This window comes from Ambystoma mexicanum, chromosome 2p (genome assembly GCF_040938575.1).
Source record: "Ambystoma mexicanum isolate Mex_15411 chromosome 2p, UKY_AmexF1_1, whole genome shotgun sequence".
Taxonomy (NCBI): domain Eukaryota; kingdom Metazoa; phylum Chordata; class Amphibia; order Caudata; family Ambystomatidae; genus Ambystoma; species Ambystoma mexicanum.
This window is the reverse complement of record NC_090923.1, coordinates 817,585,477-817,599,820: the sequence shown is the minus strand read 5'-3', so window position 1 is coordinate 817,599,820 and position 14,344 is coordinate 817,585,477. Positions and strand designations below refer to the sequence as shown.

The 14,344-nt window shown below is 48.1% G+C and overlaps 1 protein-coding gene across 1 annotated transcript in view; it reads right to left on the bottom strand.

Annotated features, from left to right (window-relative positions):
• LOC138566826 (SH3KBP1-binding protein 1-like) overlaps window positions 1-14,344 on the bottom strand; it is a 557,645-nt gene that overhangs the window by 295,727 nt on the left and 247,574 nt on the right. Inside the window, exon 9 of the mRNA XM_069644508.1 lies at window positions 1,471-1,661. Within this exon, the coding sequence (XP_069500609.1) occupies window positions 1,471-1,661 (191 nt within the window). The remainder of the gene's footprint in view (window positions 1-1,470; window positions 1,662-14,344) is intronic.

Sequence of the window (14,344 nt, the reverse complement as noted above, 5' to 3'; positions counted from 1 at the left end):
GCATCTCCTGGGGAGGGTTCCTGTGTCCTAGATGAGGGGGTTCGCTTTCCTGCAGGGGGATCAAAGAGGCAGCCTCCAGGCCATTGTCACAAATGGCATTTGTGGCGACATCTAGGCCAGATGGCTAATACATATCAGCCAAGTCGTAGCTGAAGCCATGGTCACAGTAGACACTTGTATGACCTTAGTAGCTACCATGCCACAATGAGGCATGGCTCACATTTAAAGATGAACGAGCTACCAGGCTGCCTAAGGTGCACAGTTGTGTTTTGAATCAGATGTTCTCAAGATTAAAAAGCCACCTCTGCCTGCTGTTACTTTGTGGGCAATTAGCTGTCAGGAATGCACATGTGACCTTTGCACCTGCTCTGTGCCATTGCAGGACTGGTGCTGAGGGCATCTGTTGACTATCTCAGCAAAGGCACATGTTCTCACTATCATTTTCTCATGGAACATTTGTGAAAGGGTGTGGAGGGTCCCATTGGCAGACCCATTCAGAAACAGACCTGTATCATTTTAATTAATGAGAATCAAAGCAGCTTAGGCTATCCTGTCCTCACCAGAGGACCATTCTGTCACATTCATTTTCCTGGGATACGCTGCACCAGTGCAAAGGGGACCAGCAGCCCCTTGGCAGGGTGGATTAATAAAGATACATCACCAACTCAGCCAAAGGTCAGAGCCAGCAGTGCAGGAAATAGGCTTTTTGTCTTCGATTAGAGGTTGACTCTCACCAGAGATGCTTGGTTGCTCTGATATCCATGGGCTCAAAACAGGATTGAAACAATGGGGTTGGCATCAGGGGACTCCAGGAAGGAACGATTATTGATGATTCGGTCGCAGGACTACACCAGAGAGGAGCTAGTGACCTCCAAGACTGTTAGAGGTTCGACAATACGGTCAGGCAGCAATGGAAACCTCTGGAGCATCCCAGACAGGGGAAATGGAACTATGGCGCTTGCCAGTTGTCTCCAGATGAAGAAGATTGAGTCCAGCAGTCACAAAGTTCCCGCTTCTAGAACATGTGGCAAGTCATGGCCAGGAGCTTCACGAAGATAAGGGAGAACCACAGCATCTTAAGTGCTTCAAGGAATGAGACGGCAAAGTAGGAACAGACTGCAGCACTCCTTCCCTCTGATCCAGCAGGGACACCTGGAGCACCTCACTTGCCCAGAAGGGCCAACACTATAGGGCACCTTTAGGGGGCCACTCCCCTTAGGAGTCAAAAGATCTCTTAATGCACAGAGCCAGAGAGGCTTCAGATTAACCTGGCTGGGAGGTAAAAGGGAGTATAAAACCAAAGGAGCGAGCTAAGAGTACAGGGAGCCCGCACATTAGGTAAAAAGAGGACTTTCCACTTAATAGATGGTATCACTTAGAAGCAATTTTTCCATTTTTATTTATTTTTAGGGATGAAGAGAAAAAGCCAGTGTTACTGCTCCAGCACTTTATGGAATACGCAGCACTCACCAATCTCGCTGCCATTTCCATCTGCTTGGATGGCCCAAAGAATGATCTCGCTGCAAGAGGCCACCGCCAGCATCTTGTCATTGTCCCCTAGCAGACCACCGATGACCTTAGCATTCAGCGCCACCCGTTCAATCACCCAGTCTAGGCGGGGGCTGGAGAAGACTTGCAGCCAGCCAGATGTCTCCTTCATTCTGAAATTTAGAGATTAAAGGAATAAAAGGTGTAAAATAGACTTCGTGAAAAGATTGTAAAAAATGTTAAGAAGCAAAAAGGTTTGATAGACAAAGATAAACTAGCATTGGTGACAAAGGCGAAAACATTTTCAATTCTGATGATGGTTGATGAAATTCTAGGTTAAATACATTACAGATAAGAAAATGTTCTTAAATATCAGTGCGTCAGGAGTATTACTCAAGATTACCATGTATAACAAAGCAAACCGTGACAATCTGGGCTATGGAGGTATTTTGTTCAGCTTTGAAGACCGCCAGTTAGACAGTTGTAGAGAAACCCCTCAACACTCATACCAGAAAAAATACAACCCACTAGGGAAAAAGGCCCAGCACACTTCCTGTAATGAAAACAAGTTTTATTTCCACCAAAAATAAAGATGCGCCAGCAAACTCTGCTGCCACAGAGCGCTCTGACAAAACCAGGACAAACACTGCATTAAAAAGGCACACAGCATCATCAGTGACATAAGTTATATAGGTTATATATCGGAACGGCTGGTTGGTGTGACCCTATACATAGGCTACATGCCCCATAACAGATGCCAGGCCATTGGTCCCAGCCCCTAGTGTCCGACGTGGGCTCCTCCTGGTGCATCATCGGGCGCAAAGCTGCAGTTAATTTGCAATTATGCACAGAAAAAAAATGCATTCTCTACCTCTAATAACAAGCCCCTGGTACTGCAGACATGGGCTAGGAGGACACTTTCGAATTGACTCTGATTTGCAACCCCAGCTCGATCCCAGATACATCAGCGCCCTTCCAAAGCTCTCCATCCTGGTTTTTGCATTTGTTGTTTTGCCCCTCCTGGCACTTCACAGCACAAATCACATGACCTAGTGGTGGGGCAGCCATTCCTGCTTTCTTATCTTTTCTGTTTGATTGGTGATCTAACAACTTTATGGTTGGTGAAGGTTTATGAATCTGTGGCTCTGGCCTTTTTCACAGCTGTGCATGTTACAACCTATCCCTGAATGCGCACAAAATTCCACGTTCGCGGCCTGGGCCTACCGTCCTAGCTGCAGCGCTAGGCCTCGATTTCAATATGGATGCTATTTCTAAGATGACTTTTCACTCCAAATACACCCTATATAATCCCACATGCCCTAAATCGTCCTTGGTGAGGCTCTCAATATCAACCCCTCCCCCTTATAACCTGCCCAAAAATCTACAGTCTGTTCCAAGGCCTCTGCCTCACCCTGAACCGCCTGGGAGCCTGGGACGATCGAACCCGCTTCCCAACATTCCCCCTTTCGCTAATACCACAGTAACGAATTCCCAAGCAAGTCTCTTCTTTTACTCCTCAATTTTCTACCTTTCAGCCTCCAAATATGGTCGAGACCATTCCTTTGCCTTTGGTACCAATGCTCTACACACAGATCATAAGATTTCCCCATGCTTGTGCATATTGCTCGGGGGTACATGTCATGTAACATACACCCTCCATCCCCTGCTAAGTCAACCCAGTGTTCTATGTAATTCACAAGGTCTGGTGGGGGGTCATCAGTTTGAACGGCAGTGTCTTTTGTACCGCAAGGTGCACCATGTACCCCAATTGAAACCTTCATCAGTGTGCTGCTAGGCATTGCTTTTGCACAGCATTGAAGTCCGATCTGGCATGTGCAGAAGATCACCAGCACAAACACCATCACTGGAACCAGAATCTTCATGAGTGTCTCATCCGCGATGAGGCCCAGGAGAAAAATATAGTCAATCCAGTGGCTCATTTGGATACCTGCTTCGGTTTGCATGTGGGTGCCAAGGGTGTGCAGGGCCCCTATTATTTGCGTCGGGCTGCAGGTACAGCAGGAAACACCAATTTTGTGGCACACACCTCCTTCCATTGCTGTTAATATGTCAAACACGTAGCGGTTCTGCAATATCATCAACCGGATTGCCTGCATTTCAGCCTTGAGGGCGTTATGGCCTTGCTCAGTGTCTTTCACCAGCTGGACCACTTCCCAGCGGACAATATAGAGCCATTTAGCATTTGTGGCAGCTTGTATCCCAGGCACCAGCAGGGAGGCAAAGAATGTTTCTTCCATACTGTATAGGCTATATTGGTCAGGTATTTCTTTTAGCAGTTGTGATGAATCTTGAGACAGGTAACTGGACCTAGGCTTCCTGTGTAACAGTTCCTCTGAGTTTTCCTGGCAGGATACGAAATATAGGTGGTGGCGGTGGAACTATTGTGGGGGCATCTGTCACTGGTGCTGTTGTTGGAGTGACAAATCCCTGGGGTCTCACTATTAGGTGTTCTTCAGGGACCACAAGGAAAGCCGAGTGCAACATTGCCAGCGAGCACGTGCCCCTCCATAGTGGCGGGAGGTGCAGAAAAGCTTACTGACCACAGACCCAGTAGTTCTCCATTGCAGCAGCTGTGCCTTTGAGATCTGGGATGTACAATGTTTTTTTTGCACTTGATGTTGGCCCCCACAAAGCTGCTTCCTTCATTACAGAAACGGTTCATAGTCTTCGTGCTTTTGCAACTTTACTGGTTTTTTCATCGCCTCAATCCATGTGAGTTTTGCCACATGCTCATTCCAGTATCCTCGGCACACAATGTTCACCGTTTCGATAACATCTTCACCGAATCCCACAAGGCCTCCTGCCATGCAACTCATTGTAGTGTCCTGCCATCTGTTTGCCACAAACTTCACCCCTTCTATTTTCATATATGGAATTTGTAAGCACTGAACGCTCCTGGGTTCCGGGCACACTACAGTCTTTCTGGGTCCACCTCAAGTTGTAGGTTCTGTACGTGAACAGTGCTTTGCAGCCTGCATAACGTCAGATGGAGCAAACATTGAGTCTCCGAAACCAGAACTTCATGTGGCATTAATATCTTGGGGCCCGCCAATGCATGTGGTAACAATGAACAGATGTAACAGCTCCCATTAACCCTCTTTTTCCCCACCGAGCTCCTGTCTGCATACCAACTATGTCTCAACTGTGGGTGGTGCACATTTTATGTCCAGACCGAGCCCTCTATTCATCGTACTTGGCTCTTCTCCCATGTCTTTTAAAACATTTTTAAAAATGGTCCAGTGACAGATAAAGGACTGCCATTTGCTTCCAAAGACTATTTATGAATAAAAATGTAAAGACTTTTATCTCTGTAGCAAGACTTTGTAAAAATGTAAAAACTTTGCAGTTTAAAAGTGATTTTATGGAATTTCATTGAAGACATGGTAGAATTCACTGACCCCTTGGGAATAGAAATGGCAAAGAATCAGGGATTACAAGGAAAGTATCTGTGATGCCATTGCACATTTCTATACTTACATCCCTTATGATAATCCACACGTGTATAAAGTTATGGAATTTTAGGGCGAATCGTTCATACTCAAAATTACCAAAAAGTATTAGAAGGGCAAAACAATGTCTCACATATTGCAGAGTTGGAGTGTTATGCTCTACATAAAATATGCAACCTGTGTATATAATTTGCTAAGAGATTTCAACTGTATAAATGTACCGTTTGTGGCAAAATCGGATTTTGGCTAAAATAACTGTGGGAGGTTTTTGAACATTGTAAACTCACATCACAAATCTGCCATCCTGCTTTGAAAACCAACCAGTTGAGAGTGAGGCAGAGACTAGCATCCCTGACCAATACATTGGGTTAGAGGTGTGCTTGGCTAAACCTGACCAGCCATATACTTTGATGATGTCACTATAAATAAGAGTCCCTGACAAGACTCTAGACACACACACACTCTTCCCGATTTGTCGGCGTTCGTGTTCCATTCATCCTGCGGAGTCCAGATTCCAACTACAAGGCCAAAGCATTGCTGACCCTACTAGAGGGCCCACTGCAAAACCCAAGCATAACTGATCCTATTCCCAGCAAGGCCTCAATTTTAAAAATCCCAAATAACCAAAGGGGAATGCTGTGGTATTCTTTTGGGAAGCATCCTGAACCAACCTGGCTTGCTGCCCACTAGCTGCTTGCCCAATAATGCATCCAGGAGGTACCTGTGCCATCCAGTGTCCATAATAACCATCCGGTGACTCAACCCTGCCCAGCTGTCTTGACAGGCGTGCTGCCGTGTAGTGAGCAGAACCATTGACGGTCCAAAAATCCCAAAACTTGAGTGGACTAGAAGTATAATCCCTACCCCATAGAAATACATAGTCTAACCTGTCTTGCATTTGTCCTTATCCCACTCTTTAAGCCATCCTATCCTTATCCTGGTAACTTGTTAAAACTGTCAGAATTCTCTGTGTTCTTGCCCTTTATCCCCAAGCGTTAATGCCACTTTTCTCTTCATTTCTGTCTTGCATAGATCATACGTCATTAGCGATATTGTGTTTAAATAAATTAATTTTCCCTAAATAAAAGGGGTACACTGCGTGAAGGGTTACAACTGCAGCGTTATTTTTGTAATCACGGGTGGCGTTCCTCTTTTCTTAGCGATTTAATCTAGTTTAAGTAAAATTTGCCTTTCACTTTTAAAAACTATTCTTTTTCACTGCTATATTTTCCTAAAAACGAACCTCACTCGACCTTCCAAATCTCTCTCAATTCACCAGCTACCCCCATTCTTTCACTTCTGTAATATCCTTGTGATGAACCTCTGCAATTTGCAATATTTTACCAGTTTTTAAAGAAACCGTTTGAGTAAATTTACACACAAATTGAAAGGGAATTCAACTTTTACACGTGTCATTTGGCTGCAATATGTTTTAAACTTTCTACTCAGTTTTCCATTGTATGCTCTTGGTAATCCATTGCTTTAGTACGAAATTGTATTTTACCTTAAAGGTTTTAACCGCACATTAATTATTTGTCCATTTCAGTGTCATTTCATAACATTAAAAGGGGTTTAAAATCCGTTTTCCACTCTTTTTAGATGAGGGAAGGTCGGATTTTGATTCCGTTTTCTGCCTCCTATTCCTGATTACCTGCTGATTCTTTCTATCCATTCAGAATTCAATTATTTGTGAGTAGAGGGAACATTGCATGGGGAAATCCTAACTTGGGTGCTACCTTTCCTAAATCAAAAAGTGTTCCTATTCCCTGGTGTTTTGTATATGTTTCACTAGAAGGTTAAATTAAGTGCATTTCTTCCATTCTCACTGTAATTATCACCCCATTGGTGATTGCTGCCCCATATCAAAAGGTTGGTCATCTATGGGGGAGGTGTTTCCAATAGGTGAGTCCCTGGGAGGAGAAGGGTGAAAGACATCAGGGTCTGAGTGCACTGATGGGGATTGCCAAGGCTGCACTGATGGGGATTGCCAGGGCTGTGCGGTAGCTGTATCTTCTTCAAAAGCTCCTGCACTAGTGTAAGGGTCTTCTTCAAACCCCTCTTCCTCATGTACTTCCTCTCCACCCAAACACTCCTCATCTTCCTGGACGTATTGCTCCTCTTCAGTGAGGTCATATGCGTCTGTAGAAGGGGGAAACAGCCTAGGAATCTTGACCCTAGGGTCATCCTGGTTCCATTCTCTTGATCTTTTGGGTGTGGGTGGGTTTTGGCTACCCAAAAACCTTTCCATTTTTTCCATACAAGAATGGAGTCTTTCAAGGGTCTCATGGGGAACCCCTGAATAGTCTAGAGGGGGGAAATCAGTGTTTTCACCTTCGAAACGCTTCGAACGCTCCCACAACGTCGACGAAAGGTTTCCGTCTCCCTCAGAAAAGCCCTCCGGTAGTTCAGAAGTGCCCTTAGATGAAGGGGGCAGTTCCTGGCTATTCTTGTGCTTTTTCGGCGTTTCTATATCTTTTGGTGCGGTATTCGATGTCTGTTTCGTCGTCCGCTTACGCTTGTCTTCGGAAACAATTCTCGCCAGGCTCTCGACAACGATTTCGTCAGTAGAGGGTTCTGGAGTCGACGTTGCCTGCGTTACGCGTTGTTTCTCGACGGCCGCTCTATGGAGCGTTAAGGCGGATGTTTTTGAGGTAGCGCCCGTGTTAGATGAAAGCCCAATCGCTGGTCGCGGCTGCGTTTGCGGGTGGGGCTTGAGACCCTTACGGTCTGAGGTAGACGCCGGAGTGCCCTGCGTCCCCTTCGGCGCTGATGGATCCTTCGTCCTCGACGAAGAAGAGCCGTGGGTTGTGTGCTTAGGCCTAAGGGGTCTGTGTGCGTCCTTGTCGCCGGGGTGTTCATCCCCATAAGCAGGGCGTGAGCCGAGCCCGTCGGGGCCGGGGACGGACGTCGAGGAGCGTGAGCGCTCCTTCTGGGGGTTAATGACTTCCGTAACGGACGTCGAGTTATCACCCTCCTCGTCACTTTCTGTAACAGCGGCGGCGGGTGAGGAAACTGACTTCGACATAGCGTAGTCCGCCCACCTCTTAACTTTCCGTTCTTTAAGAGTTCTTGGTTTCAAGAGCTTACAGGCCGCGCAGCTGTCCTCTTTATGATCGAGGGGCAAGCAACGATTACAGAGCTTGTGTTTGTCCTTCCAAGCGTATTTGCCCCTACAGCGTGGGCAAAACTTAAAAGGTGTCCTCTCCATAGCTGAGGCAATAAAAACTGGTGATAACAACCCCAAGGGAAAGATAGGGGAGAAAGAAAGACATTCTCGACGAGAAGATAAAAGTTCGAACCCCCACTCTCCCTACTGTATGTTGGCCGGCGAGGCCTGGCCACGTGTTCGGCAGCGCCGAAGGATCTCCTCCGTCTCTTCCCCTCCGTCGAAAACTTGCTCGGCGGAGAAACAGCTTCACAGCTAACGTCGAGGGGAGGGATCTTTAACAATAAGTATAAATTAAGGACCGAGGTCCGTAGTAAGTGTTTTGCAATGTCTCTCTAGGAGCTCCGCGTAAGGCGACCATAAGCTGGGCGGAAAAAAACAATCTGAGGGACCTCGACGCGTGAGGGATTGTGGGTACAACGCACGTCACTATAGGGATAGTGTTACAGACACGCCTTGTCGACATCCCCTTTTCGACTACGAAAAACAAAATGCAATACTCCGCAGTGACCACTGGATGTCGGACCTATGCACAGCATGTGATTCTAAGCAGATTAACAAACATCAGAAAACATTTTACCAACCAGCCTGGTTCATGGTCCATTGTGACCCGAGGTATTTGAAAAGGGGGTGCGATACGAGTTGTGTACCATCTCAAATTGAATCTGCCTAAGGTAAGGAGAAAAGCAACTCAGTTGTGCGCTACATACTAGGCCGAGACCAAGGTGTGTGTCGCCTGATTGAAATCCTTAACACCAGCACCACAAGTCCCGCGCTTCCTTTGAGAGCGTTGGGGATCGAGTGCCCCAGTTTCTTGATGTAGAACATTGTGGCGGTGTTGTCCGTGAAGATCCTCACCACCTTGCCCTTCAGAGACGGAAGGAACAACTTGAGGGCCCAGAACATTTCTCGTAGCTCCAGGATGTTGATATGGAAGTTCTTCTGCTCCGGTAGCCACAGGCCTCTGGCGTGTAGCCATCCGGTGTGAGGTCCCCAGCCCTACAGAGAAGCGTCTTTGGTGACCGTCTCCTGGTATGGAGCGATTTGAAACCCTGTGCCCAGGGCGATGTTGGAGCGGTTGCCCCACCACCTTGTCTCCCGACGGAACTCCTCGAGTGGGATCTTGACCACGAGGCTTCCGGACACTTGTACCCAACGATCATCCAGGAACTCCTGAAGAGGTCTCATCTGTAACCTGCAGAGCCGGATGAGGTAGAGCAGAACGACATCACGCCGAGCAATGACATGATGGTTCGCACCGTGGCGGTCTCCATCGACAACTGCTGCTGCACTTTGCCCTGAATGGCCAATATCCTCTTGTCCGAGGTCGACGCCAGGCAGGACACCGTATTGAGTCTGGCTCCTAGGAACAGCGATTTTTGCGATGGTGTCAAGCAGGACTTTGGATAGTTGATGCAGAATCCTAGATGCATCAGCAGCTGGACGATCGCCACTGTGTGTCCGATGGCCAACTCTTGCAAGCGGGCCCAGATGAGGCAGTTGTCGAGGTGCATGCATGTATCCGCGGTAGACGCAGATGGGCCGCCACCGGTGCCAGGCATTTCGTGAACACTCGGGGGGCCAAATACAAGCCAAGGGGCACAGCCTAGAACTGATAGTGCTGTCCCTGCACTACGAAGCGTAGATCTCTTCAGTGTTTCCTGTGAATGGGGATGTGGAAGTAGGGGGGGGGGGGGAGTAGGCATCCACCAGGCCCAGCAACGTCAAGAAATCCCCTTTTTCCTCCATTGCCTGCATCCTCTTGTCTTCGGGGAGGAACTCCAAAATCGGACCCAGCTTGTACCACAGCTCCCGGTCGTACCTGGCTAGGATCGCCAGTGTGTTAGCCGCCTTGATGGTGGATGCTGCGGTGTAAATCACCTTCCTTCCCATGGCGTCTATTTTCTTCCCCTCGCTGTTTGGAGGAACTGAAGACGACAAGGATGGAATAGATGACCGTTACCTCACGGTCGCCAAAACCACTGAATCCGGCAAAGGGTGCGACCTCAGGCATTTGGGTGCGGATTCTGGCACCTGGTACTTTCTTCTCCAGCCTATCCCATTTGGCCGGAGCGGTGCAAGGGTTCTTCAAGAGGGCCAGGCCCCTCCTCCTACACGTCGTCCAGAAGGGGCACCACCATGATTGTTTTCCTCTTGGCTTCACGCCTCTTGTACACAAAATCCTCCTTCTTAATTACTTCGGACAAAAGTTGGAACAGCTTGGAGGTTCTGGAGATCATGGAATGAAACGACCCCACTTCATCCGGTGACTGCAACGATATTGGCATTGTCGTCCTTCGTCGCCGTGGCCGTATCCATCCGTGTTCGGGTCCGTTGGGGGAGAGAGGGCCCGACGCGGATCTGGAGGCTGAACTGGGGGCGTAAGATGATGCCTCTTCCTCTTTGCTGGTGGCTGATCGAGGGACTGGGGGACCATTGGGACCGGGCCTTGTGGCTCTCTCTTCTGAATCTCTGACACCAAGGTGTGGAGGGTTGAGAGAATGTCCAGCGACACATCCCTCGGCTGAGCTGGCGTGATCAGGAACACTAGGCCCCATGCCGTCAGTCTTCCATGTCCTCATGGACCAGGTGCAAGGACTCCAGATCCTAGTCGTGCGTGGATGAAACTTCCACAGCCTGGGGCCGATCCGGTGCCTCCTTTCCCTCCCCCCCCATTTTCCACCCTGAGTGGTCGGAACCGGGCTAAGAGATGGCATCGCCTTCTCTGGCGTGCAAGCAGACTTCCCCAAAGTGACTGCAGAGGTTTTGTGCCTCAGGGGCAGGGACACCTTCTGCGCCCCAGAGGCTACCTTCATGGGGTCAGCACCCTTGGCCTTTGTAAGAGTAGCCGCCACCAGCACTTCGTCGACAAAGTCTTATCCTGTGCCGATTGGGCCTTCTTGGGCATTTCGTCCCTCTTCTCCTCCATCCGTGGCTTCTCCGACTTCTCCCGCCGCTTAGGTTGGACGATTTCCTTTTTGAGGTTGAGCTTGATTGCTGGCTGGCAATGGAGGCAGGTGGTGATGTCGAGCGCGCCCTGGCCACCGTGGTACCCGCTTCTGCGGAAACCCCGGTGCACCCAAACTTGCGGTTCTTGGCCTTGTCTTGGGCCCCCACGGATGAGGCGCCCTCAAAGAACTATGAAGACCGCTCCTCGGACCAGCCGGTCCAGGGTGAGGCATGACCATGTTCTGAGCATGGGGCACAGGCTTTAGCGTTCAGCCACGCCGCCAGTCTACTGTGCCTGTCCTTCGTTGTCTTCTTGGAGAAGCCCAGGCATATCTTGCATTCTCCTTCCTTGTGGTCTGGATGCAGACAATAGAGGCATTGCAGGTGTTTGTCTTCAACAACCACATTTCGTAGCCCACAATTGATGCAGGGCCTGAAGAGGGCTCTTCCTTCGTTCTCCGACCACGACGGAGGAGAAGGAAGTAGACCTGATGGCCTTCTGGAAACTTCGACGATCTTTGCTCTTGAGGGGTGCTGAAATTCACTGGCAACGGGTCCCCGCTGTAAGCAGAAGGACAAAAGAGCATACATGCTCTTTTGGAACAAAAATAGAATTCTTTTCTGTGAAAAATACTAGAAAACGGAGAAGTAGCTCGCAGAGCAAACTCGACAACTCCCAACACAGAAGCGTGCAGTAACAAAATGAAGATGGCCTAGGGAGAAGACCGTCATTGGATGGGGGCAGTATGACCCCAGAGGACAGTGATTGGTTTAGGAGAGAAATACAGTTTATAAGTGAAAGTGAAACTGTTCTTTTACAGAGGATTCCTAGCCTGACGACAGGGAATATTCATGAGCATGTGAATCCATGCCAGACCCCATGCTGGAGAATTAGTGTATTGTTCTACGGTGATCATCTGTCAGCTCTTCTAAAGATTTGTTATTGATCCAAAGGGCTATGTTTTTTTGACACAGTCACCCATTTCTAAGTGGGTTTCTCTCTAATTGCCCTCAACTTCTGTTGATATAAATTGCAGGTTTGCCCCACTCTTTTCGGCAACTCTTCCTTGATGAATCGAAAGGTGGCTCCCTGGGCAAGTAGTTGATAGACTGTTTCCATTTCACCTTTCAACAGAGCCAAATAGAATATTTTAAGGTTCCCTTCCCATCCTAGTAGTTCAGCTAGGCGTTTGAAATTCAAGAAAGATTTTCCTATATCCGTGACCTGGTTGAAGTACCCCCTGTGTCAGTAAGAGTCTAGCTTGCAACTCAACCAATTTAGTTTCAGCCTACAATTGATGTGCCACCAACAGGGCTTTGACATTGGCTAGATTGCCCATTTCTTCTGAGGGGGGACTGGGGGGGGGGGGGGCAGGTCCCTTTGGTGTTTTTTTCTGAATCAGAAAATGAACAGGTCTCAACTCTCACAGATAAGGTTTCAAAGTTGTTCGATTCTTCTGATTCTAAGTCTGCAGAAGGAATTGACTAGGTTGATCTCCAACCCTGATGGCCCAGCTACATATGACCACTGGGTACAACAACAAAAAAAAAGACGTTACAGAGCGGGGGTTTGTGGGGGTTTAAAACACTAGGTCTAATGAAGGTAAAGGCTGGTCGAACTTTCAGTATTATTCGATCCCACTGTATTATAATGGGAGAGAGGAATGGTGTCTAATAATATTTGAGTTTTAAAGAAGAGATCCTGTTGACCAGTCGGTGTTAGGCAAAGTTTGTGTGCAGTACACTTTAGGTGCACTACAACTCTGACTACAGGTATAGGAAACCTAACCTTTGGTATAAGCTTGTACTACGCAGTTTTGGCAGTGTTTTGAGCAGCCAGGCTTATCTCAAGAGGGGTCAATGTGAGCTGTAGGGGAGTCACACAGAGATTCACAGTGACAAGTTTTGGTTTCTTGTATAAACAATTATTAATTTGTCAGTTAAAGTAAGCCTTCAGAAAGGAGCAATATAAAAAGTAACACAAACACACTTCAATACTATTCACTCTTAGTTTCTAAATCAGTAAAGACCTTTTTGGGATGGCACAGAGACACAACCTACACCCTCCGGTGGCTTCGATACCTAGGGTGCTGGTGACATTAATATCTTACTGTTTGCATTTAGAATACTGTTAGAAGTTGGTAAAAGGAAAAGGTGATTAGAACAACAAGAGACCACAAATGCTTTTGGATCCCCCAACGCAGTCATTCAATATAAATGGCTAAGCGAAAGTCAATAGACAAAAGACATATAGGATGAAACACTTCTGGTAGGTAAGTAGAAACGTCTTTGCACAATGTTTTAGAAGTCTTTGAAGAAAAGAAGAATCAAATGTAGGGCCACAAGCTGTTTAGATGTGCGAGTAGTAGAAGATGCAATCAACTCTACAATAAGAGGTACGTTCCTTCAGACTTTACAGTACTTTGTATTGAAGAAAAAGTGCAGCAGATGACATCTGTTCCTGGAACTTAGTCGTGGGGACAAGAGGGAGGACTTCTGGGGACTCCTGCACTGCAATTGGACGGTCACCGATCGCAACTGGCAAACTTTCCATCAAGTGGGACTTTGGTGTTTCAGCTCCCCGCGACTACCGCAAATAGCAACACTGCGGTTCCTGGCTGTCGAGATGGACTTTCCTTGCTTCTGTGGTCCCGCACTCTGTTGAGGGGGCTCAGGCTCGGTCAGTCCTGCTTCCTGGGAGTCCGCAGGATCTTCCTGGAGCTCTTGGCCAACTTAAAAGCAACGCACACAATCTGGTGTTCCTCTCCCAGGCTATACGGTTTCCAGCAGCAACTCTGGAAATTCAACCAGCTCCGAGAAGGATGCCCAGGTGGCTTACTTTGGAGTGGATTGGTCCCACCAACTCAAAGGGAGAAGTCATCCTTGCAGGGGCTTCTCCGTCGATACGAATTTGGAGTTTCAGCACAGCAGCAGGGCTTCACCAGGCAAACCAACGGTCCAGGAGTTGCAGCAGGCGTCCTCTTCAAGCTCTTCTTCGGTTCCTTCATCCAGTGGTCGACTCCGCCTTCCAAGCCAAAAGCCTCGCCTTTTATTCAGTTCTCTCCCATTCTTTCCAGCCTAGCTGTCAGACACCCAGCAGGGTGGCTATCCGTGCCAGACAGTCAGCCGGCCAATCACCACAGAGTGCATTTGGGTCTCCTAGAGACTAAACACAGGGAGTTCGGTCACCTCCCTCACTTCCTGCCCACCCCAGACACTCTGGAGTCAGAGGCGGGCTTCACTCGTGAATCCCGCCAAAGGAAAAGCGAAC